This window comes from Ailuropoda melanoleuca, chromosome 10 (assembly GCF_002007445.2).
Source record: "Ailuropoda melanoleuca isolate Jingjing chromosome 10, ASM200744v2, whole genome shotgun sequence".
Classification (NCBI taxonomy): Eukaryota; Metazoa; Chordata; class Mammalia; order Carnivora; family Ursidae; genus Ailuropoda; species Ailuropoda melanoleuca.
In genome coordinates this window covers 24,371,482-24,394,687 of record NC_048227.1, presented here as the reverse complement: position 1 = coordinate 24,394,687, position 23,206 = coordinate 24,371,482, and the positions used below count along the sequence as shown (strand labels likewise).

The window sequence follows — 23,206 nt, the reverse complement described above, 5'->3', positions numbered from 1 at the left end:
CAAAGTCTTTTTTTGTGTTTAAGGCAGTTTGGGTTGGGTTTTCTGTCACTAGCAAGCAACACAGTCTGAGTGATGCACTTGCGTCTGAGGACTGCCAAGGGAGCGGAAGGAGTAGCCACCTGCTCACTGGGGGCTCCGTCTGAAGCTGGGGACCAATGTGTTGGCAAAAGCGCAGGTGAAGGGGGGCTCTCATATACTGTAGGTATGAGTATAAACTAGTATGGGCTTTTGGGGGGGTGTCTCATACTGTGTTTGTGTGTGAATCTGGGTCCTCTGAGAAGCAGGCACAGGGATGGATTAAGTGTGCAAGGATTTTATTAGAGGAAATGCCTTTGTGAAAGAAAATATGAAGGGAACCAGGGAAAGCTGGGAGAGGTGTCAGCCTGTGATGCAAGTCTGGCCCTCCAGTGAAGGAGAGAAGGTGGAGGCCTCCTAGACTGGCCTGTTCAGCAAGGCCATCGGGATGTCCCTGAGCTAAAGTCCACCGCCAAGGGAATGTGATCCCCCAGGAACAAGACTGCCTCACTTAGTCATTGCCTGGGAGCAGCCTATGGGAAGTGAGGCCCCTGAGCAAACAAAATGATGGAATTCACCCACAAAAGCCAGGACCCTCAGTCAATTTTGTTCCTGGGAGTAGGAGGCCCTCGTGGTGCATTCTCACGTTGCTCACGGTACACAGGCCCAGAAAACACTTTTAAAAGGTCAACAGTGGTTAACTCTGGCTGGTGGGATTATGGGAGATACGCACAAGACACTTTATATATGTTTTCGCAGTCCACATGCATATTTTTGTAATAGAAAAGTAATCCTATTTTTTAAATGTGCTTACACTTTGAACTGGTAATTCAACTTCTAGGAATATATCCCCAAGAAAATAAATGAACATGTATACAGAGATGATTATCACTGTGTTATCTGTAATTGTGAAAAATTAGATGGCACCAAAAAGACTAACAATAGAAGGATTGTTAAATACATGTTGATATGTCCACATGCTGGGATCATATGCTTCATTTGTGACGATTGTATGGGTGATATATATTTATTGTCGTGAGCACCAGCCTCCCTGTCTGTCCATCTATCTATCATCTAGGTCCCTCTAAAAATATCTCTTGATTGTTTTCCACTCCTTCCTCCATCCATCCACGCATCCACCCACCCACCCATTTAAACATCTGTCCGTCTACCCATGTATGCATGCATGCACCATCCATCTATTCATCCATCCATGCATCATCCATGCCTCCATGCCTCCATCCATCCATCTATCATCGATCTATCTCCCCCGCTCTCCCCCACCCTCTCTCTCTCTCTCTGTCTCTTTCACGGATTATTCTCAGGCTTGGTTGCCTGGCTTCCCTGCCCACAGCATCTCAGCAGCAACAGTCTAGAAAAGATGGGAGATTCTGTGGGCTGCCAGAGACTGGCACAGTGACACCCAGATATGATGACAGGCGACAAAAATACCTGAAGTAGACGGAGCGCACATGACCCTGAATCATCGAGAAAAGACTAATCTTGCTGAATATCATCTGTTTAGGGAAGCAGGGAAATGTGTACGTGGTGTAAAAAGATTGCGATCCAATGTAGAAAAAAAAAAAAAGATAGTTGAGATGCTCAGGGAATGAGTTTTAGTTTTCGGGAAAAGTCCCTATAAAGCTCCTCATTCCCCAGATAAATCACAGTCAGAGCTGACGGGGAATGCATCTCCACTTTACAAAGGACAAAACTGAAACTCAGAGAGGTTAAGCCACTTTCATGAGGTTACATGGTGAGCGGAAATGGTGGCATTTGAACCTATGTCTTTTTTAAAGATTTATTATTGGGGTGGAGGGCGCGGGAAGGGGCAGAGGGAGATGAGAGAGAGAATCTTAAGCAGGCTCCATGCTCAGCGCAGAGCCTGACTCAGGGCTCGATCCCACGGCCCTGAGATCATGACCTGAACTGAAATCAAGAATTGGCTGCTTAACTGACTGAGCCACCCAGGCACCCCCAACCTATGTCTTTTTGATTCCAGTTGTGCTAACACGGAGATGCACCACTCAGATCCCGAAGAGGGCAGACAGCTTTCAGCTGTCAGCAACTTCAGGGTCAGCATCAGCTCCGGAGAAGTCACATCCTTTCTGGGGAAGCCTGAATCGCCGACAGTGTAAAGTTTGGGTCTTTCAAGGCCTGGCCCTTTCAGCCCCATGTAGTCCACTCTGATAGCAATATTTCTTTCTCCTGGATCTCCCTGCCAGGTTGGCTGATAATTTTCCAGGTCACGTCTCAGTTCCACTTCTTCCTCCGCTTTCCCTTCGCAGGTATTGATCCCTAAGCAATCTCTACGCCAAACGCTGTCTCAGCAACTGCTACCGGAAAACCCAGTCTAGAACCACGGATACTGGGAGCAGTCTGAGGGAGCAGGCAACAAGGCAGGGGCGAGCATCTGGATGGCCTCCCTCTAGGCTGGCCATCAGTCATGGTGGGTAGAGCACATACAGTTCCCAGGACCACGTGGTTCAGACTTTCATGCAGGGAGCTGGGAGGGCGTTCCGGGGGGAGGGAATGCACCAGCAGAAGCCATGCATCGGGTAATTGATGAACAGAGAAAACAGTACACGTCAGCCTAACTAGGTTGGTTGGCTATTGCTACAAGGCTTTGATGCTCTACAGAAGGATACTTATCAGCCAAGGACGAGTAACGGGCCCTTGCTCCAGGAGCGAAAGCTGGAGAGCCTCTTTGGTTGCAGACAAAGAAGTTGGCGGGAGGGCAGACCAAGGCCAGGACTCAGAGTGACCAAACTTCAAAGGCAGTGAAGGTTCCCAAGGAAGGCATGCAGTATACTACGGTCAGGGCTCTGGCTGGGACCCTCAACCATGGGATGAGGTCATCTGGGTGGTACCCCCAAAGATGTTTCCACTTTGGGGGTCATTATGAATAATGCTGCGATGACCCCTCACGTTTGAATACCTGTCTTCAATACTATTGGGTACATACCCAGAATTGGAATTGCTGGGTCATATGGTATTTCTATGTTTAACTTTTTGAGGAAGCACCATATTGTTTTTCAGAATGGCTTCACCATCTTATATTCCCACCAGCCATGCATAAATCTATTGATAATTTTGTTTTAATTTGGGGAATTGCCCACCTCTTTGGGCCCAGGTGGTTCAGATGATATTGACTCAATACCCTTCCGCCCCAGAGATGTGCATCTAAACAGGGTCTAGCCAACCAACATAGCCAAAGTGGAATGGGACTGAGCCAGGCCAACGAAATTCAACTCTGAGTCTAGAACAACCTTGGACTTTTGTTACTTGGAGCAATAAATCCACCTCCCCTTTTTATTTATTAAGCCAGTTTAAGTTGTGTTTCCTGTCACTTATGACCGAGTAACCACTCTGTAGCATTAAGACTTGCTTGTTTAAACTCTCTTTCTGGGAGCTTTATCTTTCCCGTGTTTCACATTTATTGAGTGTCCGATCTACACTAGGTATGGCTACAAAACGGTGCTGGAGTCGGGCTTGCTGTGAGGGGACAAGACCAGATCAGTGAATGGTCAGAGACGCGATCTTGCAGACAAAAGGGAACTTGTGGTTGCAGGTGTTATCATTCCATGACCTCAGAGCTGCGGTGGGAAGAAGCAGAGAATCTGGGTGAGGGTCCACCTACCACAGTAAAAGTCACCTCACCACCCCACTGGAGTAAAAGCCCTCTCCAGTGGCCTCGTGTCTGCACTGGCACCTCTTTCTTGCTGTTGCTTGATAAGGCTGCTGTCCAGTCTTTCTCTGTCATAAAGCTGGTCTTGACTTGCCACTGTGCATGGGGCGGGACAAACTTCACCCAGAGGCTTGGCCCAGCTCTGGCTCCCAGGCTCCAGCCTGGCCCCCAGGGTAGCAAGTCCCCATTCCATCCCTCCCTCCTCCAATCAGGAAAAGAAAAAGGAGCACAGAGGGAGTAGCAGTTGAGTACTTGAATCTGGACTTTGTTTGAAACCCACTTCACTCCTTGCTGTGTGACCATGAGCAAATCACTTAACTTCTCTGAGCTTCCGATTCTTCAACTGCAAAATGAGAATAGTAATAGCTTTTACTTCTCGAGATTGGTGTGAGGAGTGGTGATGTCGTTAAATGCTGATGGCGGTGATCGCTAATACCCCATGCGAGCCATTGTGGCCACTTTATGTACGTTAGCTTCTTTCTTCTTCATAGCAACCCTGTGAGTTAAGTATCAAGAGCCCATTTTGCAGATGAAGACACTGAGGCACCAAGAGGTTAAGGCATTCACTTTGGGCCGCGTGATTAATAAGGGGTGGGGCTGGGGTTCCAGAAAGAGCATTCATGCTGGACCAACTGTACTTCCTATAGCCCTCAGATCTGCCCTGTGGATGCGAATGATTACTAAATCCATTTTACAGAAGAGGAAATGGAATGTCAGAGAGAATAAGTAATTCCCTGCAAGCGCACAGAGCTAGAGAGCAGTAGGACTAGGGTTGGAACCCAGGTGTGTATTCTTTTCACTGCCCCAGGCACACCTCTGTTCTAATACTCAGGATCCTGGGGCAGGGGCTCACACGTCAGTGCACTGGTGAGCTGACACAGAAGCACCATCCTTTGCTCTTCGTACAAGTCCTTCCCCCCACCCGCCCCCGTGCTTCTGCCACTAATACTTTTTCATTCAAATCCCAGTCCGCGTTCAACCATGCGCCGCTACGTACTGTTTAAACTGCATCCGCTGTGGAAAAGGACGCCCCCAGCCACCTATTTCGCCAGCCTCCCTGCCATCCGTGGCACCTCCCCAGCACCCCTGCGAGAGCCCTGGTCTCAGGGGCACCCACCGCTGGTGGGCCGGTACCATATCTGCACGCAGTCCTCCTCTTCTGGGTCCGCGTGGACGCCGTCATCCGGCTGGCTCCCGTCCCAGTAGCTGTAGTCATAGGAGGAGCCGTCGGTCCATTCGAACTGTCCTTCCTGAGCAGTCCCATCCGGAGTCGAGGAAAGCAAGCCCGTGGGAGAAAGATCTGGCATTAGAGCCAGGCCCAGCTCAGGGAGGACATTCTAACACCTCCACGTGGGGCAGTACGGGGGTCCTCATGTGGATGTGAGATACTGTTATTACCACCACGCCAGCTGCTGTTTGGTGAAGCCTTATTAGGTGCCGTGCCAGGTGCCTGAACCTCACTGTCCTCCAAGGGGCATGCTCGTCTCCCTTTCACAGAGGAGGAAACCGAGACTCAGACTGGTCTGGCCAAATTCACACAACTCATACAGCATCCGTGCTGCGATTCCTTCCAACTCAGGTCTGTGACTGCAGTATCCAAGACCTTACCTACTCCACTTTTTTTTTTTTTTAATTTACCAGCAGAAGGGGGTCACCCTTCTTTTCTTTCCTTTTGTCCACACAGTGTATATTTTTCTTGCCCAAGGTGGGACCGCTCTGTCCAATTACAAGAAAACGCCTGTTGGGAATTTGATTGGTGTTAAAATAAATGTGCAAATTAACTGTGGAGAGAACTGCATCTTTGCAATGTTCTGGAACACAAGGCGTTTCTGCATTTATTCAAGTTCTTAGAAAAGTCTCCCCCAAGGCACTGATGATTACGGAGGGGGCGTCAGATAATGGAAATAGCACGCCGCCTCTGAGACAGAGACTCAGGCCTGCCATCCAGCTCTACCCACTTCCTCACTGCAGTCTGGACATGGGACTTAACCTCTCCAGTCCGTTTCTGCACCTTTACGAGGAGTCTAACAGCTCCCCCAGAAAGCTGCTGTGAGGACTGATGAAGTAAAGCACGCAAAGGGCTTAGCTAGTGCCTGGCTCACGGTGCCCAGTCCTGAAAAGTTTAAAACACGAGCCCTTCGGCTGTACTGTTTGTTACTATTATTCTTAAATCTTGTCATACAAGTTCCTTAAACCCCAATTCACTGTATTTATCATCCCATTTTATTATATATAATTTTTTTAAATTTAGTTAGTTTGTTTATTTATTTACTTAAGTACTCTCTACGCCCAATGAGGGGCTTGAACTCACGACCTCAAGATCAAGAGTTGCATGCTCTTCTGACTGAGCCAGCCAGGCACCTCTATAATCCCATTTTATTTTAATATTTATTTATTTATTTGAGAGAGAGAGAAAACATGAGAGCATGCACATGAGTGGGGGGGTGGGGCAGAGGGAGAGAGAGCATCTTCAAGCTGTCTCCCCAGTGAGCACAGAGCCTGACCTAGGGCTCGACCCCGAGATCACGACCTGAGCCAAAACCAGGAGTCAGACGCTTAACCGACTGAGCCATCCAGGCGTATCCCCCCCACCATAGTTCCATTTTAAAGTTACTATTACAAATAGAAATTTTATAGGTTTTTAAAAAATTACAACTTCTAAACAGGTTCTTGCCAGCTGAATTCTATGGATCTGTGAGACGTGTCTCTGGCAAGCGTGGCCTCTACGGTTACCTCTGCTACACTGGCAGCAGCTCCCACCAGCCTTAATGAGCTGCGATCGTGTGCCAAGCACCAGGCTAAGCTCATTTACTTTCTACAACAAGGCACTGTTATCATCATCCCCACTTTGTCACTGAGGAAACTGAAGCTCAGAGAGGTTAAAAAAAAAAAAAATCGCCTGAAGTCACCTACCAGCCAGTTAGCGGCAAGACAGGAGCCGAAACTGGAGCCTTGTTCCCCACAGCACTCTGGGGCAGGGCTGGTAGCATACGTCTCTCAGAACAGAGGCAGTATTCAGCTCACTGAGGGAAAGTCTGGGGACAAAATTTCCAGGTGGAGGCTGAGGTGCTATTGCCAGGTATTAAAATATGGTGTCAGCTCTCCTTTTTGACCTAATGCTTCACCATGAATCCATCGACCCCTGCCCCGTGCTGCATCCCAGACCCACTTGTCTTTAATGTCCTTGAATGTGTCAGGATCGCTCACACCTCAGGCTTTTTGCCATGCTGTTCCCTCTACCTGGAATGCTTCTTTCTCTGGCTGACTCCTATTTACCCATTAGATAGTAGCTTCAATGTCTCTAACCTAGGGAGGCTGTGGCAGCCATGGAAGGACACTGCTTCAAGCTCTTTTAGGAGGACTGGCTACAGGGAACCTGGCTGACGGACAGCCTCAGTTCCCCTGCCCCTTGGGATCCATCCCTGCATTCACAGTGAGACCAGGTTTCCCCCAGGCTGTGCCCCGTCAGTGACTCAGCAAGAACTCAGGGGTGCCAGTGCTGGCCCAATTCTGCCCCATTCGGTGTTCCTCTCCTGGCCCTTCTTTGCCTGAGGACTCCCCACTGGTCTAGCCAAGTCTTTCTCAGAACTCCGCTATACCAAGAGGCTCTTCCTTTCCCCACTCCCCTCCCAGGTCTCAGACCCACCTTGCTGTCCGGAGACCTTTCCTGCCTCCTCATGCTCCTTCCTCTTTCTTTCTTCACAGAGCTTTCCCCTCAGAAATCTCTTGCACATCTAATCACATATTTGTGTCTGCTTTTCTGAGAACTCAAACCCAGAGGCCTTCCCTGACCATACTATGTTCCCATCATGTTCACACCACTGTATTCTAGTATTCACACCACACTATGTTCACACCACTGTATTCTACCTGGGGCATCTCGGTGTTTGATTTCTCTCTGTGTGCTGGGCACGTAGCAGCGACCTGACATACAGGTTCCATGTGCAAGGCTGGCTAAATCGAAATGGCATCTTGGCTGGGAGCCTCCAGGAGGACCTAGTGGTCATGGCTTCCTTACCTGTCTGTGATCATGAAGCCCTGTCCAAATGTCAGCTGGGATCCCAGGCACACAGCTGTTGACAAGGTCATACACGAAGACATTCTCTTCCCAGCTGCAAATGTAAGCAACACAGTAAGCATGTTACTCCTTGCCTCTTTTCATAGGACAGAGTCGAAAACTGAAAACAATCCTTAACCTTCTGGGACCACAGTAAATTGAGGGTACGATGCAACCCTGCTTTTTTCTTCTTTTCTTCTTTAATTACATCACCCGTACGTGACTGTCTTTTCATAGATACCTCTGGATTGGATTTGTGCTGGTTCAAGGCAGATCTCAGCACTGCTATTCATTCTAAAAATTTTAATCTGCCTCAAAAGCACAAGCAAACGAGGTGGATTCTGGGGCGCCTGGGTGGCACAGCGGTTAAGCATCTGCCTTCGGCTCAGGGCGTGATCCTGGCATTATGGGATCGAGCCCCACATCAGGCTCCTCCGCTATGAGCCTGCTGCTTCCTCTCCCATTCCCCCTGCTTGTGTTCCTTCTCTCGCTGACTGTCTCTATCTCTGTCAAATAAATAAATAAAATCTTTAAAAAAAACCAAAAAACAAAAAACAACAAAAAAACGAGGTGGATTCTATTGACAATATCATGAAAAGACAAAGAAAGAGGTGTGCATTGCGCACATTGAACAACTTAATGAAAATCTCCACTAGACATCTGTGTTTTCTCTCAAAAGCCCTCCTTATGCTGCCGGTCCTTACCTCTCCTACTAATTTTTTTCTCGCATACCATCTCCAAAATCTTTTGCTTTCCTGGAAAATTCAGCTCTGGGCTTGAACTTACAGAGCCCACTCAGCAAACCAAAGCCCTCCTCTCAACAGTCCACGCTCCTTTAGAAAATGTCTTAGTCTTTTCAGGCTGCTGTATCAAAATACCACATGCTGGGTGGCTTTCAAACAACAGAAATCTATTTTTCATAGTTCTGGAGGCTTGAAGTCCAAGATCAGGGGGCCAGCATGGTCACATGAGGGCCATTTCCCTTCGGGGTCACAGACTTCTCACTATATCCTCACATGGAGGAAGGGGCTAGGGAGCTCTGTGGGGTCTCTTGTAGATGGGCACTAATCCCATCCGTGAGGGATTAAGCACCTCCTAAATGTCCCACCTCCTAATACGATCACACTGGGCATTAGGATTTCAACACAGGAGCTTTGGCCCCCCAAATATTCAAACCATAGCAGAAGGCATTGGTGTCTTCTGGGGGATTCTCACCTCCTATTTCAAAGAGCTTATAAAATAATTCACCTAACAAAAGAAATCAGTGGAGGACACTGATGGCGGTCTGCTGCCAAAAACAACAAAGAAACAGAGATGGGTGGATGGATAGAAAGATGGACACAAAGAGATTTCCATTCGATCATTAACATGTTTCTGTGTTATGTGTTTTGCACACAGGAACTCATTGAACCTTCACATCAAAACAGCATGAGGGCAGACACGTCTGATTGCTTACTCCACAGCCACGACTAACCCCTTTTGCCTGCATGAGAAGTTAGTAAAGCTAGATTTCACTTTCCAGCCTCCTTTGCAGCTCCCACTGGCCATAAAACCCAGTTCGGCCAATTGGATGCAAGGGGAAGTTTGTAAGGGCATCTTGGAAACTCTCCTCCCTGATAAATGGACACAAGCACGTAGAGAAGACCCAGTTTCCATCACTGCCTTTCCCTCCTGGGTTATAGTCATGGAGTATAGACATGGTACTTGGAGTTGCTGCAGGGAGACACCCAGTGCCTGGACATCGGTGAGCCTGGAAATTCCACTGGCCGAGCTCAGAAGGGTGGGCAAGGGAGGTGAGAGCCAATGGACAAACAATGGGCACACTCCACTCAAGTTGTTCTCAGACCCTGAGGAACAGATCCCACTGGATAAGGGATTCCCATTTTTGGCTTCCACGTGGCATTAAAAGGTAAACATTAGTGTGTTGAAGAAGTTATGATAAAGTAATAATTATCACCCTCGGACCTAACACCTAATGAGTAACTCATTTCAAAACAGGACTACGTTGGCATACCCTTTATGTTGCCACAGAGCATATCTGCTCTCGTTGGCTTCATCTGAATGGCTGCTCTCCAAAGGCTGCTGCCTTGCCTAAAATGCCCACTATTAAATTTCCTTTGTCTTGAGCCATTGGTAGCAAATCAAAGCAGCCGTGTTTATTCTTCTTAATTTTGTGTTTGTGGAAGAAATTACTAGTCTGTTCCAGAAGCACTCAGACTTCTGGCACTCAGAACCTTTCTTGACACCATTCTCCAGGCAGTCATATTCAGGGAGTTGCTTAATAGATTCTGTTATGAACTAAATCTTTGTGTCCCTCCCAAATTCATATGTTGTAACCCAACCTCCAATGTGATGGTATTAGGAGACGGGGCCTTTGGGAGGTAATTAGTGCATGAGGGTGGGGTGCTCATGAATGGGATTAGTGCCCTGATAGAAGAAATGCTGGAGAGCACTCTCAACCCCTTTCACCGTGTGAGGATGTAGCAGGAAGATAGGCCATTTGTGAACCAGGGAGCGGGCTCTCACCTGGAACCCAACCATGCTGCCATCCTGATCTTGGACATCCAGCCTCCAGAACTGGGAGAAATAAATTTCTGTGGTTTATCAGCCCCACTGTGTATAGTATTGTTGCAACAGCAGCCTGAAGAGACTAACACCGATACTATTGGAGAAAACGGAGGGGAAAGAGGGTGAGTGAGGCAGGGCTTCCGTGCCCTCGGAAAGATGAGCTGACATGGGAATGCTAAGTAAGAACTGAGCCCCTGAGATGCCTAAGATTATAATAAATGAAGCTAATAACAGCTCCCACTGTTGAGTACTCAGCTGAGCTAACCATGGAAGAGTTTCAAGTGCTGGGTCTCCTTGGTCAGATGGTGTGCAGAGGAAGTGATAGAGCTGGGACTAGCCCAGGACTGTCTGACTCCAGTGCCCTTAAGGCACCTAACAGCTCCTCCCATGGGCTTCTCCATCTGGAACATCTGCTATTCCCAATCCTTAAGCTTCCTAAATTCTGCAAGGTCCTGACCCAAGACCAGTTCCAGAAGCCTTCAGAGAGCACCCCCTATCCATTCCTGGACCGCCTGGAGCACCCACTTCTGACCTCCCAGGGGGCAGGCTGGTTGGTTTAGTTCTCTTATTTCTCAAAGTCTGGTCTCCCCAAATGGGCCACAAGGACCACACAGTCCAACATCAAGTCTTATTTCTATCTGACATCTTCTCTCATGCCGTCAGCAGGCTCTGTTCAATATCAATGCCCCAAGAGAGTGTGGTCTGACATGGGAATGATCCAGTTTCTGGGAACAAAGTGTTCTTCAGCCCAGTGGGTCACTGACCTTGGTTCTACCCAGCTGGGTAAGCACTGGCATCCCCCAATGCCTCTCTCGGGCACAGTTTGGCTATACTGACTGCTGAACATACATTTTGAGCAGTCATCTGGTGGAGTGGCTGCCCAGTCAATTTTAGTGATTTTGCCATCTTTGTTCAACAACACCTGCTTGGGAAACTATTTCAATAATTTATTGCATTTCCCCCATATCTGGTGAAAAATAACAGGAACAGAGAGAAGCCCAAGGTGCTACTGCAAGTAATAAGGAGCATGGATCAGATGAACTTAATTCAATTCAACTGTCGCTTGAAACAAAGACGGAAATTATTAGGTAAGCAGAAAGTATGAGGATCTTAAGCTTCAATCAGATGCTCTGTGGACATAAGCTGATTGTGTGTGTAATTATGAAAGAAAAAAATTGAAAAAGCATGAAGAGAACAGCAGAAATACAAAGGCGGCCTGTGTCTCAAAGACAAGATGTAATTAGGGATTTTATAACGGTGTCTAGCTTTATGCAAACTGAACTTCATGAATAATAGGTGAATGAATTGTTCGGGTTTAACTTTCCTACATGTTTTCGGGAAAGTATATGCCAACATGGAAACCTACCTGTAAAGGAGAGGAAAGGGAGAGAATGTTAGTATAAGAAAGGCAGGGAGGGGCAGGGCAGTAGGAGTTGAGAAGATAGGAAGAAGGTAAGTCGAGGCAGAAAAGAACAGGAATTGGGTCAAGGTTGCCAGAAGCCCCCCAATTTGCCTGGAATCCTTTCTGATGCCCAGCTAACCAAGGTCGAGGTTACAAACACCATGAGCAGGCTGAGCCGCCCTTCCTGTGGGCTGGCTAAAGGGAAATCTTCATTTGGATTTTTTTTTTGGGAGAGAGAGAGAGAGAGAGAGAGAGAGAGAGCAAGTGCTGGGGTGGGGGGTGGAGGGGCAGAGGGAAAGGGAGAGGGAGAGACTGAATCTTAAGCAGGTTCCACACTGAGCGTGAAGCCTGACATGGGACTTGATTTCATGACCCTGAGATCATGACATGAGCTTAAATCAAGAGTCAGACACTTCACCAACTGAGCCACCCAGGCACCCCTGCAATCATTTTAAAATTTACTCTTTATCACGCAGATCCCATTTTCCCGTATAGGCTCGCAATTTTTGAGAACTTTGATCCATTCTTGTCCGTGCCAATCCTGGGCTCTGTTCTCTATCACAGGGGATTTGCCCTGAAGACCACTTTTCCCCGGTTTTCTTGCCAGCTGCCATGCCCATGATGGGAGGCACAGATGAAGACGGCAGGGAGAGAGAAGCCAGGGTCTCTGTCTCCCTCTCTGCCTTGGGAGTTGCTGGCCAGGGCTGCCTCACCTCAGTGGCTCCAGCTCCCCTAAGACTGGGTTGTCCTCCCGTTAGGGGTGGGATTGGCTTCCTGCCATTGTGAATCTCCGGATTGCCTCAACTACTGCCTCTTTAAGCTCTTAGATTCCAGCACTCATGTGTATTAAATTCTGTTTTGAATGATTTGTAGTGGTTCCTGTTCTCCTGAGAGACCTGACTGCCTCGCTATATCCTCCAGCACCGCTGAGAACACAACGGGAGCTCTCCGTATTGGTTGGATGAAAACATGGAGGACTCGCTTACAATCTAAGACAGAGGACCCCTTCTCTGTTCTTACCAAAATTTGGTGATTCTAAAGCATAGATAACCAACTGTCTTTCTGACTTCAAGTCTCTGAGATTCTTAAAAACAGAAGCAGGATTGTGAAGTTATAGTGTGGGTGCCAATAGGACATAGCGAACTTGGCTTCAAGGAACCCACACATCGGCGAGGACGTCTGAGGACTCGAAAACAAGTCATAATAGGGTGAAGAAAAAAGTGCTCTAGGAGAGGTGGGAGAGGAGTGCAACTAGGGTGCCACGGGGTCAGGGTGACTTCAGTGAAGAGATGAGCCTGAAGGCTGAGGAGGTGTTAATCTGGAGGAGAAGATGGGGATGGGAATTCCCAGCAGAGGGAAAAGAGTGTGCAAAGGTATGGAGGAGCAAAAAGGCTGCACCAGACTGGAGAACTTTGAGACGGTCCGTGTGGCTGGGGCTTGGGAGACACAGAGGAATGTGGAAGGAGGCCTTGGAAGGTGGGCTATGGAATTCAACTGTTCATGTTCAAATCCCAGCACCACCACTTTACGGCTAGCTAACCCTGAGCAAGTCACATTTCTGGAAGATCAGGTTCTGTGTCTGCACAATGAAGATACTTACCTAATGTGGTTTGAGACAGCTTCAGTATGATGATGTATATAAACGCCTAGCAAATAAATGTCAGTTATGATTCCTCATATTATAGTCATATAATATATGACTCATACATATATTTGTACGTATGTTATGTGACTCGTATCGCAGGGTCAAGCCCTTTGCACAAAATCAGCACTTACAAAGATGGACCCAGCAACTTGCTATTTGCCACCCAGGCTAAATGCTTCTCCTTCTACTGTTTCAATGCGAAACTGGGCTGGACCAATTCAATGAGAATTTGGGCTAGATCAAAGCTAGCAAGAATTACCCAAGAGAAACAGCAGGGAGAATTGCCATTCACTCCCCTCTCCAAAGGGTGTGCTTGGTTGGGCCATGAGGGGGATGGATGTCCACTCACCTGTGTATGGAGGCCAGTTTGGCGGACTTTCTGCCAATAGAGAACTCAGAGCAGTAGAAGTCAGCCTCGGCCCAAGTCTTATTGAGAGGGAAAAATCGGTAACAGTGGCCTTTGAACTCCATCCAGAACAGTGGGCACAGGGAAGCCCGGGGCAGCTCCGGCATGGCTGTGGGCAGAAAGAAAACAGACTGGCAGGAGGGCTGGCAGTGTGCAGACATTGTTCCTATCATGACATCTTTTCAAGAATGAACACCAAACATGGCCCATTATGATTAGTAAAATTCTACGCCTGTGGTCCAAAGAACACGTGCATACCTAACATTTACTGAATGACAGAAGTAATATATGCTTATTATAGAACACTTGGAAAAGTTACTGCTCTGATGTATTTTTCTTCACGTCATGCTTGAATGCAGGGATTTGTAAAAATTCAATCGTTCTATTGTACTATACACACCTGTCAGTATTCCAAGTTCCCAAAATGAGAATATATTTCCCCCATGTCATTATAAATTTTTGTAAACATTGTTTAAATAGCTCTTGAATCCTCCATTGAGTGCCCCCCCCGGAGTTTATTTAATCATTCTCCTATTTGTGGATAATTAGACTGGTTCCCTTTTTTAAAAACAATTACACCCAATGCTGAGATGAACAGCCCTTGTGCATCAAGCTTTTTCAGCATTTCTGGTGATTTTCCGGGAGAGATTTTTAAGGCTTTGATACAATTTGCTAAATTGCCTCCTGAAAGCAATTTATACTCCCACGGTAATGCCTGAGAGTGCCCATCTCAGTGCCCTTGCCAGCGCAGAGTGTTATCACTTTCATGGCAATCTTTGCAAATTTTATAAGCAAAAAAAATGGTATCTTGTTTCAGTTTGCAATTCTGGGTTCTGCGGTGAGGGCGGACATTGTTCCACGTGTTTATTGACAAACGATAGCCCATCGAACTCTTTATCTCTGTAAGCCCATCGAACTCCTGGGGTTCAGGATGTGTTCTTAATTCTGAAAAAAAGCACGCATGGAAAACCCATGATTGAGACAATAAAGTTCTCCCAAGCGTCAGCCCCCGTGAAGGCTTCTGAGGAGATAACTCTTTTTGGAAACCACTCAGGATGACTGGCTGGGGAAAGGAAGGCATGCTGAGAACGTTTCTTGAACAACCTTAGGTATCTCACCCGTTGCAGTGGGCAGTGGTGAGATCTGTTGTATTGAAATCTGGAGGCCTGGGTCCCAGCCACCAGCTCTAAGCCTGCCATGCCATGTGACAATGGCACATTCACTCCCTTCTCAGCTGTCAAACTGGCTGATCTTTGGGGTCCCTTTTGTGGCCACCCAACGATGTGGGATCTTTGCCTTTCCAGCCATATAACAGCTGGCTGAGCTCTTGAATAATTAAGTAGTGGACAACATTCACACAGCATTTGTGATGTGCCAAACACATACAGGGAAACCAAGGCTTAGACAGGTCAAGTGACTTGCCCAAGGTCATCCTGCTAGTCACTGGCAGATAGGGATGTGAGCTCAGCCTCCGGACACCAAAGTCTTTGATCTTAAAGCCCATGGGATGTTTCATCATGGGAAATCAACAGGACTGAGAATGGTCAGCAGTCCTTTAGCACCTACTTCATGAGGTTGGTAGACCAACTAATTGGGCCAGATCAATTCGCCAAATGCGTGGCATGTATGGATTGCTCTGTAATAGTATGATTATTAATGATTAGCTCAGGGGTTCATAACCAGGGTTGATGGGGTTTCAGGGATCCAGTGAATCCCCTGAAACGAAATGCAAAATCAAAAGTGTGTATGCGTACGTGTGCACATGCGTGTACCTCTGTGCATTTATTTGGGGGAAAGAAAGAGCCCGTTGTTTTATTCAAGAGAGCTATGCTAAGCAGACAGCTTCCATGCCTCCCATCACTGACCAGAGCCCCTGGGCTTTCCCGTTTGACCAGAACCAGCCCTTCCCCCACCCAGGCAGCTGTGCTGGGCAGTCCTGGCTTGTCTCTTCTTGTAATGCTGGGTGTTGCTGAGCTCTTTGTAGGGACTTTGTGGAACTATATGTGGAGAGCCAGGGATAATTAAATGAAGGGGGCTGGAAGGGGAAAGGAGGGGGCGAGGGTCCTCACTCCCCTCTCCCTAAGGCCCAAAGGCTTCTCCTGGGTCCTAAAGCTTGGTGGATATTTTAAATCAAGACTCCTTGTGGAAGACAAGCTTCTTCCTCCACACCGCTGGTTCCTTTGATTTTCTCCACTGAACAAATGGTGGTTATGGATGCCTGCAGTGAAACATACCAGAAAATGGGGCTGTGACAGGTCACTGCTCAATTACTACCTTTTCCACCTGGGCAGGCAAAGGCCTTTAATTGGAAAGATCTGGGAGGCAAAAAGCCACGTGTTTGCACTGGGATGATAATGAACTCCACCATGCCTCGTATCCTGCACCCTTTCTTCCTCTAGGGATTTGAGAAACTGAGAATAGAAGGGTCCCAGAGGCCTCTCATCAGCCTGAACCCCAAAATAGCCTTCACTAATCCGTGTCTCTCTTGTGAAGGGATTTCTCTAGGTTTATAGCTTTACAAGTCAGATAACGATGGCAATATAATAAACAGGACCAACACTACTGAACTTTCATCGGAGCCAGGCATGTGTCAAGTTCTTTGTATATAACAATTCATTTAGCGTTCACACATCCTACCAGGTAGGTACTCACAATTCCTCCCACTTTTCAGAGGAAGAAACTGAAAGACAGAAAGGTTGAGTAACTTGACCAAGGTCACACAGCCTCTAAGTGGCAGAGGTAGTTTTTAAAGCCAGGCTATATGGCTCCAGACCTACTTTAGGGATTCCTGCTGCATTTAAGCCCATTTCCTTTTGTCTCAGTCTTCATGGTCTGGTCCTTCATTCATTCCCTTTTTCATTCAACAAGTCCCGTTTGAGCACCAACTTGGGCTCAAGCAGTTAGTTGGCTACATGCTGGAGATACTGTGGCCAACTCCCAGAGGTGGCCTCTGACCTCTTGGGTCTTACAGTCTAATAGAGATCGACATTAAGAAAAATAAGCACAGATATAAAACGTCATTAATACGTCATTTGTGGATGTGTGTCATTCAGGCAAAACCTTGAGGAAACAGCCCCCAAATTATTTCTGGAAGCTGGTTATTTGTTTGCCCCTTTTGTCTCCCTCCTTGAACTGGTGGTTGCCCCAACCCTCTCTTCAAGGAGCCTGTGGGGTGATTAAGACAGGGCACCAGAGACCCCTTCCCGGATGAGGAATTTCAGGGAGTTGCCATCAGAGCACCTAAACGTGCCATATAAGGATTTGGAGATCTGGGAGGCTTCCTGGAGGGGATGATGTCTCATCTGAGACCTGAAAGGTAAGAGTCAGAGAAAATGTTTCAGGTGCTGTGTGGACACAGCAGGTGCAAAGGCCCTGAGGTATGAGAGAATGGAACATTTGGAGAACATTTGCAAATGGTTCAGCCAAGCTGGGAATCTGAGAGGGGGGAAGGCAAGAGATGAGGCCAGAGGTGACAGAGGGAGGGTGGAGGGGTAGAGAGGGGAAGGGATGCACAAAGAAGCTTGTTGCTCTGGAAACCAGGAGGCCAAACAGTAAGGTCTTTTACTTCAATTAGCAGCACTAAAGGCCACCAAGGTCTCCCAGCTGGGGTGGGAGTCAAAGTCTTTGGGAGCTCTGAGCTTGTGAAGAAAAAAGAACACACCAGTGGAGTTCAGGGCTCATTTTTTTTTCTCTCTCTCTTTTTAAAAGAATAAATTGTCACCTTCCCACTCAATCTGGCTGCCTGCTCCCCTGGCTTCAATCCAGCCGCCTACAAATGCACTACCCTGCTGCCTCCTGCCCAGATCAGCCTTGAGAGCCAGCCAGGAGAGGAGGTGAGAAAGGCTCTGGGGTCCACATCCCAACCCCCACCCCACTCCCACTACTGGGCCCCAGATGTCCCAGGAGACAGGAGGAAGAGTCTTCCAGTGTCTTAGAAGGTGGCGATTGGGAGGGCTCTGTCACCCTCACTGCCTCTCCTTCCCGCCGCCTCCCTGGTTCACATGTCCCACGATCAGACTGTCCTCACCAATGAGTCCTGGCTCTGGTTTCCAGAGCTGGTGGTCCTGGGCCTCTCATGCCTGAGCTTTGCTTTCCCTTCTCTGGGCCACGCTTGTGGCCACATGATACAGAGGAAAAAAGCACTGGGCCATTTCTTCTATTGCCCAAACAGCAGCCATTCATTCGGTGGTGAGAATGTAACCACTAAGACCAGCCTTGGAGGGTATCAGTATCATCCCCATTTTACAGCTGAGGAACCTGAGTCTCGGAGAGGTTAAGTCACTTATCCCACAGTTAGCAAGTTGTGGTATCAGGATGAACCCAGAAATCCCTAAACACTAAGTGCCTCCAGAAAACATCTTTTTTTCTGCCCTTGGTTTTCTCATTTGTAAGACAAATACATTAAACACCAAATGTAACGGTGTCATGGACTGAACGTTTGTGTCTCCCCCTCCTCAAATTCATATGGGGAAGCCCTAATCCCCGATGTCTTTGGAAGTGGGGCATTTGGGAGGGGAGTAGGGTTAGATGGGGTCCGGGGGGGCACCCACGATAGGATTAGTGCCCTTATAAGAAGAGAAAGAGAGCCCAGAGCTCCCCCCACGTCTCTCTCTGCCAGGTGAGGAGACAGCAAAGTGGCCATCTTGGAGCCCGCAAGAGAGTACTCACCAGGAACCAGATTGCTTAGGGTCTTGATTTTGGACTTCCCATGCTCCAGAACGGTGAAATATCAATTCCAATTGTTTAAGCCTCCCAGCCGATGGTTTTGGGGTTTTGGGGGGGATTGTTTGTTTTTACCATAGTTTATAGCAGCCTGAGCTAAGACCAAAAGTTAATCAAGCAAATAAGTCCATGCCTCTGGGTGCCTATTTGGCTTTGAGGTCTGTGCCCTCAAGCTGCTCACAGTCTGGGGAGAGGAACACACGCACAGCAACGAGTCATGCTATACTCAGACGCAGTCCGGAAATAGGCCGAGTGCTCTGTGCCCATAGAGGTGGGGGGGTTGGAATCGGGCCAGAGTGTCCATGGGGCACTCTACGATCTGACTCTATGATCCAGACTCCAAGGGGGATTCTAGGAAAGGCGGGCATCCAGTTGCACAGACCTCTAGGCTCCAGCTTGGACTCTGGATTCCAACGGCCCCCGCTGGACACTCAGCTCTTCATGCCTCCGTTTTCTCATCTATAAAATGGACATGATGATAATGCCTACTTCACAAGGAAGCCGTGGCCTGGCTCATGGTTGGCATTCTAGTAAGCGGTAGATATTACCGCGGTGGAGACAGCCCGGCCCCTGGAACCCGCCTGGAGCTGGGAGTGCAATGCCAGCCCAACCCCCCCACCCACCGCCAAGCCCTGCAGAAGCACCATCCCACCCCGCTTTTTTTTTTTTTTTAAGATTTTATTTATTTATTCGACAGAGATAGAGACAGCCAGTGAGAGAGGGAACACAAGCAGGGGGAAAGGGAGAGGAAGAAGCAGGCTCATAGCAGAGGAGCCTGACGTGGGGCTCTCCCATAACGCTGGGATCACGCCCTGAGCCGAAGGCAGACGCTTAACCGCTGTGCCACCCAGGCGCCCCTCACCCCGCTTTTTAAACGCCTTGCTGGAATTGCCTTTGCTGTGAAGAGTTCTTGGACTCAGGAGCCAGGAAAGGAACCTTGATGGTAATGGTTGAAGAACCATAATAGCAAATATTTATGTAGCTTTTACTAGGTGCCAGGCTCTCTTCTAAAGCACTTTACACTCATTAATCCCTTTGAACAATGTGATCAAAGCCAGGTTTGCAGAAAAGGTTTTGGGAAAAGGCTCTAGTCTAGCTAAATCCTCCCAAGTCTCTCAGAAGTGTCTAAAGGTTTTTTTTCCCCCCAAAGCAAATCTCGAGGTGTGGCTGAGTTGCCCTCTGCACATATATTTGCATGTTCATGGAAGGCCGGGAGACTTGGGATGAGTGAAGAAATGACCAATGCTCTGTTCCGCTTTGCACAGGAAGGCTGGGACCCAGAGGAGGAAGACAAACAAGGCTCCTTCTCAACAAGGAGGGCTCTTGGCTGTGCACTCACCTCCGTGGTTTGCAAATGCCCACCAGGATCATAGAGAAATCCTTCCTAGTCACACGTCAACATGCACTCTCTCACACACACACATACACACACACACGCACATGCACACGTACACTCACACATTCTCTTCTGGTTTGAAGTCACTTTCCTCTAGATCTGTCTGCTCAGACTCAAACTAGGCATTCTGCCCAGCTGGGCACCTGGGGTGCAGGAGAACTACCACTTGGATGGATGATGACCTTGGCAGGGTCACTGGCCTCTGTAGGCCTCAGTTTCTCCAACTGTAACATGGAAGGGTTGGGATGAATGGATTCCCTGACCCTTCCTGCCAACTCCAGTTCTGAGCTCTCCAAGATTGCTGGGTTTGAAGTGATCTCAGTCCCCCCTATCAGTAGAATGAGGGTGAGCTGGGGGAGAGACATCTGGAAGGTCCTTTCTCCAAGGGAGGCTTCTGTCACAACAGAAAGCTGTGTCTCCTGACCATTTCTATCATATCACCAACAACTGCAGTGGCAGAAGAGCTAACAGTAATAAATGTCATTCTTTAAGCACCTACAATGTGCTAAGCCCTTCATCTGCACCATCTCACTGAAGGTCCCAAAACATTTAGTAGGCACCATTATTATTCCCACTCTCCAGGGGTGGAAACTTAATGCTCAGAAAGAGGTGCCATAGGCCCTTCCCACACACACGGGACAGAAAGGCAAGACCGTGGGATATACGAGACAGACTTCAAGAATATTTTGTCCAACTTCTCTCCTGCTCACCCATTGCATGGATGAGGAGACTGAGGCCTAAGAGCAAGGATGCAAAGTCACTGTTATGGACTGAATTTTGGTGTCCCCTCCTAATTCGTATGTTGGAGCATCAACCCCCAATGTGATGGTGTTTGGAAGTGGGGTCTTTGGGAGGTAATTAGGGTTAGATGAGGTCATGAGGGAGGGGGGCCACGATGGGATTAGTGTCCTTACAAGAAGAGGAAGAGAGACCAGCGTGTGCACATGCTCTTTCTCTCTCTGCCACGTGAGGACTCAACAAGAAAGGTGGCCATCTGCAAACCAGGAAGGGAGCCCTCACCAGCAAAAGGAGTCAGGCAGCAGTTCGACTTCCAGTCCCCAGAACTGTCAGCAGTAACTTCCTGTTTGCAGCCCGAGCCGACTAAGACAGACACTCAGAGAGTTTATGACAGATCGGAGCCCCTAATGCTTGCCCAAATGAACAAAGACCACCACTCACCTTGGTTTAAGGGGGATGCCCAGGTACATCTGAATTTCGGATAAACCACAAATCACTTTGAGCCTATGTCCCACGCAATTTCTGAGACATGCTTCCACTAAAACATGTTCGTTTATCTGAAATTCAAATGTACCTGGGCATCAGGTGTTTTATCTGGCAACCCTATCACCCCACTGTTTCAATTTACCCCAACGCCGTAACAGCCCAATAATGGGGTCTTACGGGAATCTTTTGAGTCTTTCATTATGAGTTGTACTTTAAAGAAGGTCAAAATAGCATCTCTGCCATAGACTTACTGTGGAGGTTAAATAAATCCATACACAAAAAGCGCTTAAAACAGTGCCTGGCACATAGAGAGGGCTGTGCAAATCGTAACCGGTTATAGGTATTATTATTATTTTAAATATTTTAAACAGTGTTTGGAAAGAACCCTCACGGTAGAGGTGACAGACAAGAACCTCAGACCAGAGCAGACTGCAGAATTCAGGAATCTTCCCGCGCAGAAGGGGGTCCCTCACAGTGAGCACCCGGGTCTGCATTGCAAAAAGGAAGAAACTGAGCTCCTTTGAAGCCTTGAGTCTTTCACGTGGGACACTGGGAGGCCACATGCCAGAGGCTGGTAATTGCTGTTCTAATTGCTGGGGACACAGAAAACCCATAGAAGTGGGCCACAGAGCAGTGACCTCCAGGGAGGTCACGAGAGGGACAACTGTGTCCCCTTGCATGCCCAACCTGTGGCGGCAAGCAGCAGTTCTGAAAGGTCCCTGGGAACAGCTGTCACAGCCAAGGTGGGGGCGAGGGGCCCCGATGCCAAATCCCTAACAGAAACCCTATTTTTCAGAACTTGCTGTGGTACCAGGCACCAAGCATGAAGCATTTCCCCACTTTATCTTACTTCCCTTGCAGAGTTGCCCTAGAAGTTGCTACCCTGACCCCCATTTTCCAAAGGAAGCTGAGCTCAGAGAGGTTAAGAAATTTGGGCGAGGTCACACAGTTTTTAAGATGCAAAGCTGGGATTTAAAAATCAGGACTCTTTGGGTCTGCGCCAGGGACAATGCCCCTGGGGTGGGGGGAGGGGAGCAGGAAGGGCTGTCAGGAGGCTCAGCTCAGCTCCCACCACTCCTTGGGTCAGGCGGGCCTGTACCCCAGGCAGCTAGGCCTCACCAACAGAACCTCAAGTGTCCGTGAAGTGTCCGTCCTCCTCTCCACCTGCTCCGGCCCTGGCCCCGGTGCTCACCTGGGCTGATATTGATGTCCGTCTGTGGAAAGGCCTGTGCAGAGAGGAGGGTCAGGGAGGCCGCCGTGGCCCACAGCCCCCACCTTTGCATCCTGAGGCCCGAGGAAGCCACCTTCAGGCCTGAGTGGAGGAGAGACGCCCTTTCACTGGAGCTCTCTTGGGAGCAGGCGAGAACTGCTGGGAGCTCAGGACGCACTGGATAGACTCCAGTCTCCTCCTCCTCCCCTCCCTTCTCTGCTCCCTCCTCTCTGCACCGCTGGAGACAGCTCTGAGTGACAGCTTGAAAGCTGCCCCTGGTCAGCCCCCTTCAGGGAACTAAGAGAAACCACCGCCCTGCTTCTGAGCCACTGTGTGGCCTTGGGCTTGTGCTCGCTTCTCTGAGACTCAGTTTTCTCCTCTGTGAGATGGGACGGTAAAGGAGCTTACATGTGGGCCTGTCACAGGAGCTAAAGCATCTCGGGCCCCCTCAGAGGAAATACATACCAGAAGGTAAAAACAGAAGTCAGAGGCCAGTGCAGAAGTCTACGGGGCCTGGGCTCACACCCAGCCCTGGCCTTGAAGGCATTAGCACACCGCTTGCCTAGGAAGCAGCAAGGAAGGCCTAGGTGGGTTACCCTCCTCCCTTTCCCTCCACTTTTCAGGGTTTCTTGGGGGTTAAACAAGGTGCCAGTAGAAGGTTCTTGACCCAGCATAAGTGCTCAATGAAGAGAAGCAAACGTCATCATTCGTGCACAGGTCTCGTGTGTGGTTTGCTCCGACTTAACATAAATGTTTTCAAATCCACTGGTGTTTCATTGGGAATGTCATTGCACTCGTGAATTAGTATCTCCAAAAATCAGAGTCTTTCTCTCCCCCACTTCATGTGTTGTCAGGCAAGTCACTTTGCCTTTC

The 23,206-nt window shown here is 48.5% G+C and overlaps 1 protein-coding gene across 1 annotated transcript; it reads right to left on the bottom strand.

Annotated features, from left to right (window-relative positions):
* Window positions 1–1,333: 1,333 nt before the first annotated feature.
* Window positions 1,334–22,420, bottom strand: CLEC19A (C-type lectin domain containing 19A). The gene is made up of 5 exons (XM_019800997.2): window positions 22,316–22,420; window positions 13,725–13,890; window positions 7,722–7,815; window positions 4,821–4,953; window positions 1,334–3,611 (listed from the first exon to the last, which is right to left on the bottom strand). Exons 1-5 carry the CDS (start codon window positions 22,404–22,406, stop codon window positions 3,532–3,534), a joined length of 564 nt encoding a protein of 187 aa, XP_019656556.1. The 5' UTR covers window positions 22,407–22,420; the 3' UTR covers window positions 1,334–3,531.
* Between the last annotated feature and the right edge of the window lie 786 nt (window positions 22,421–23,206).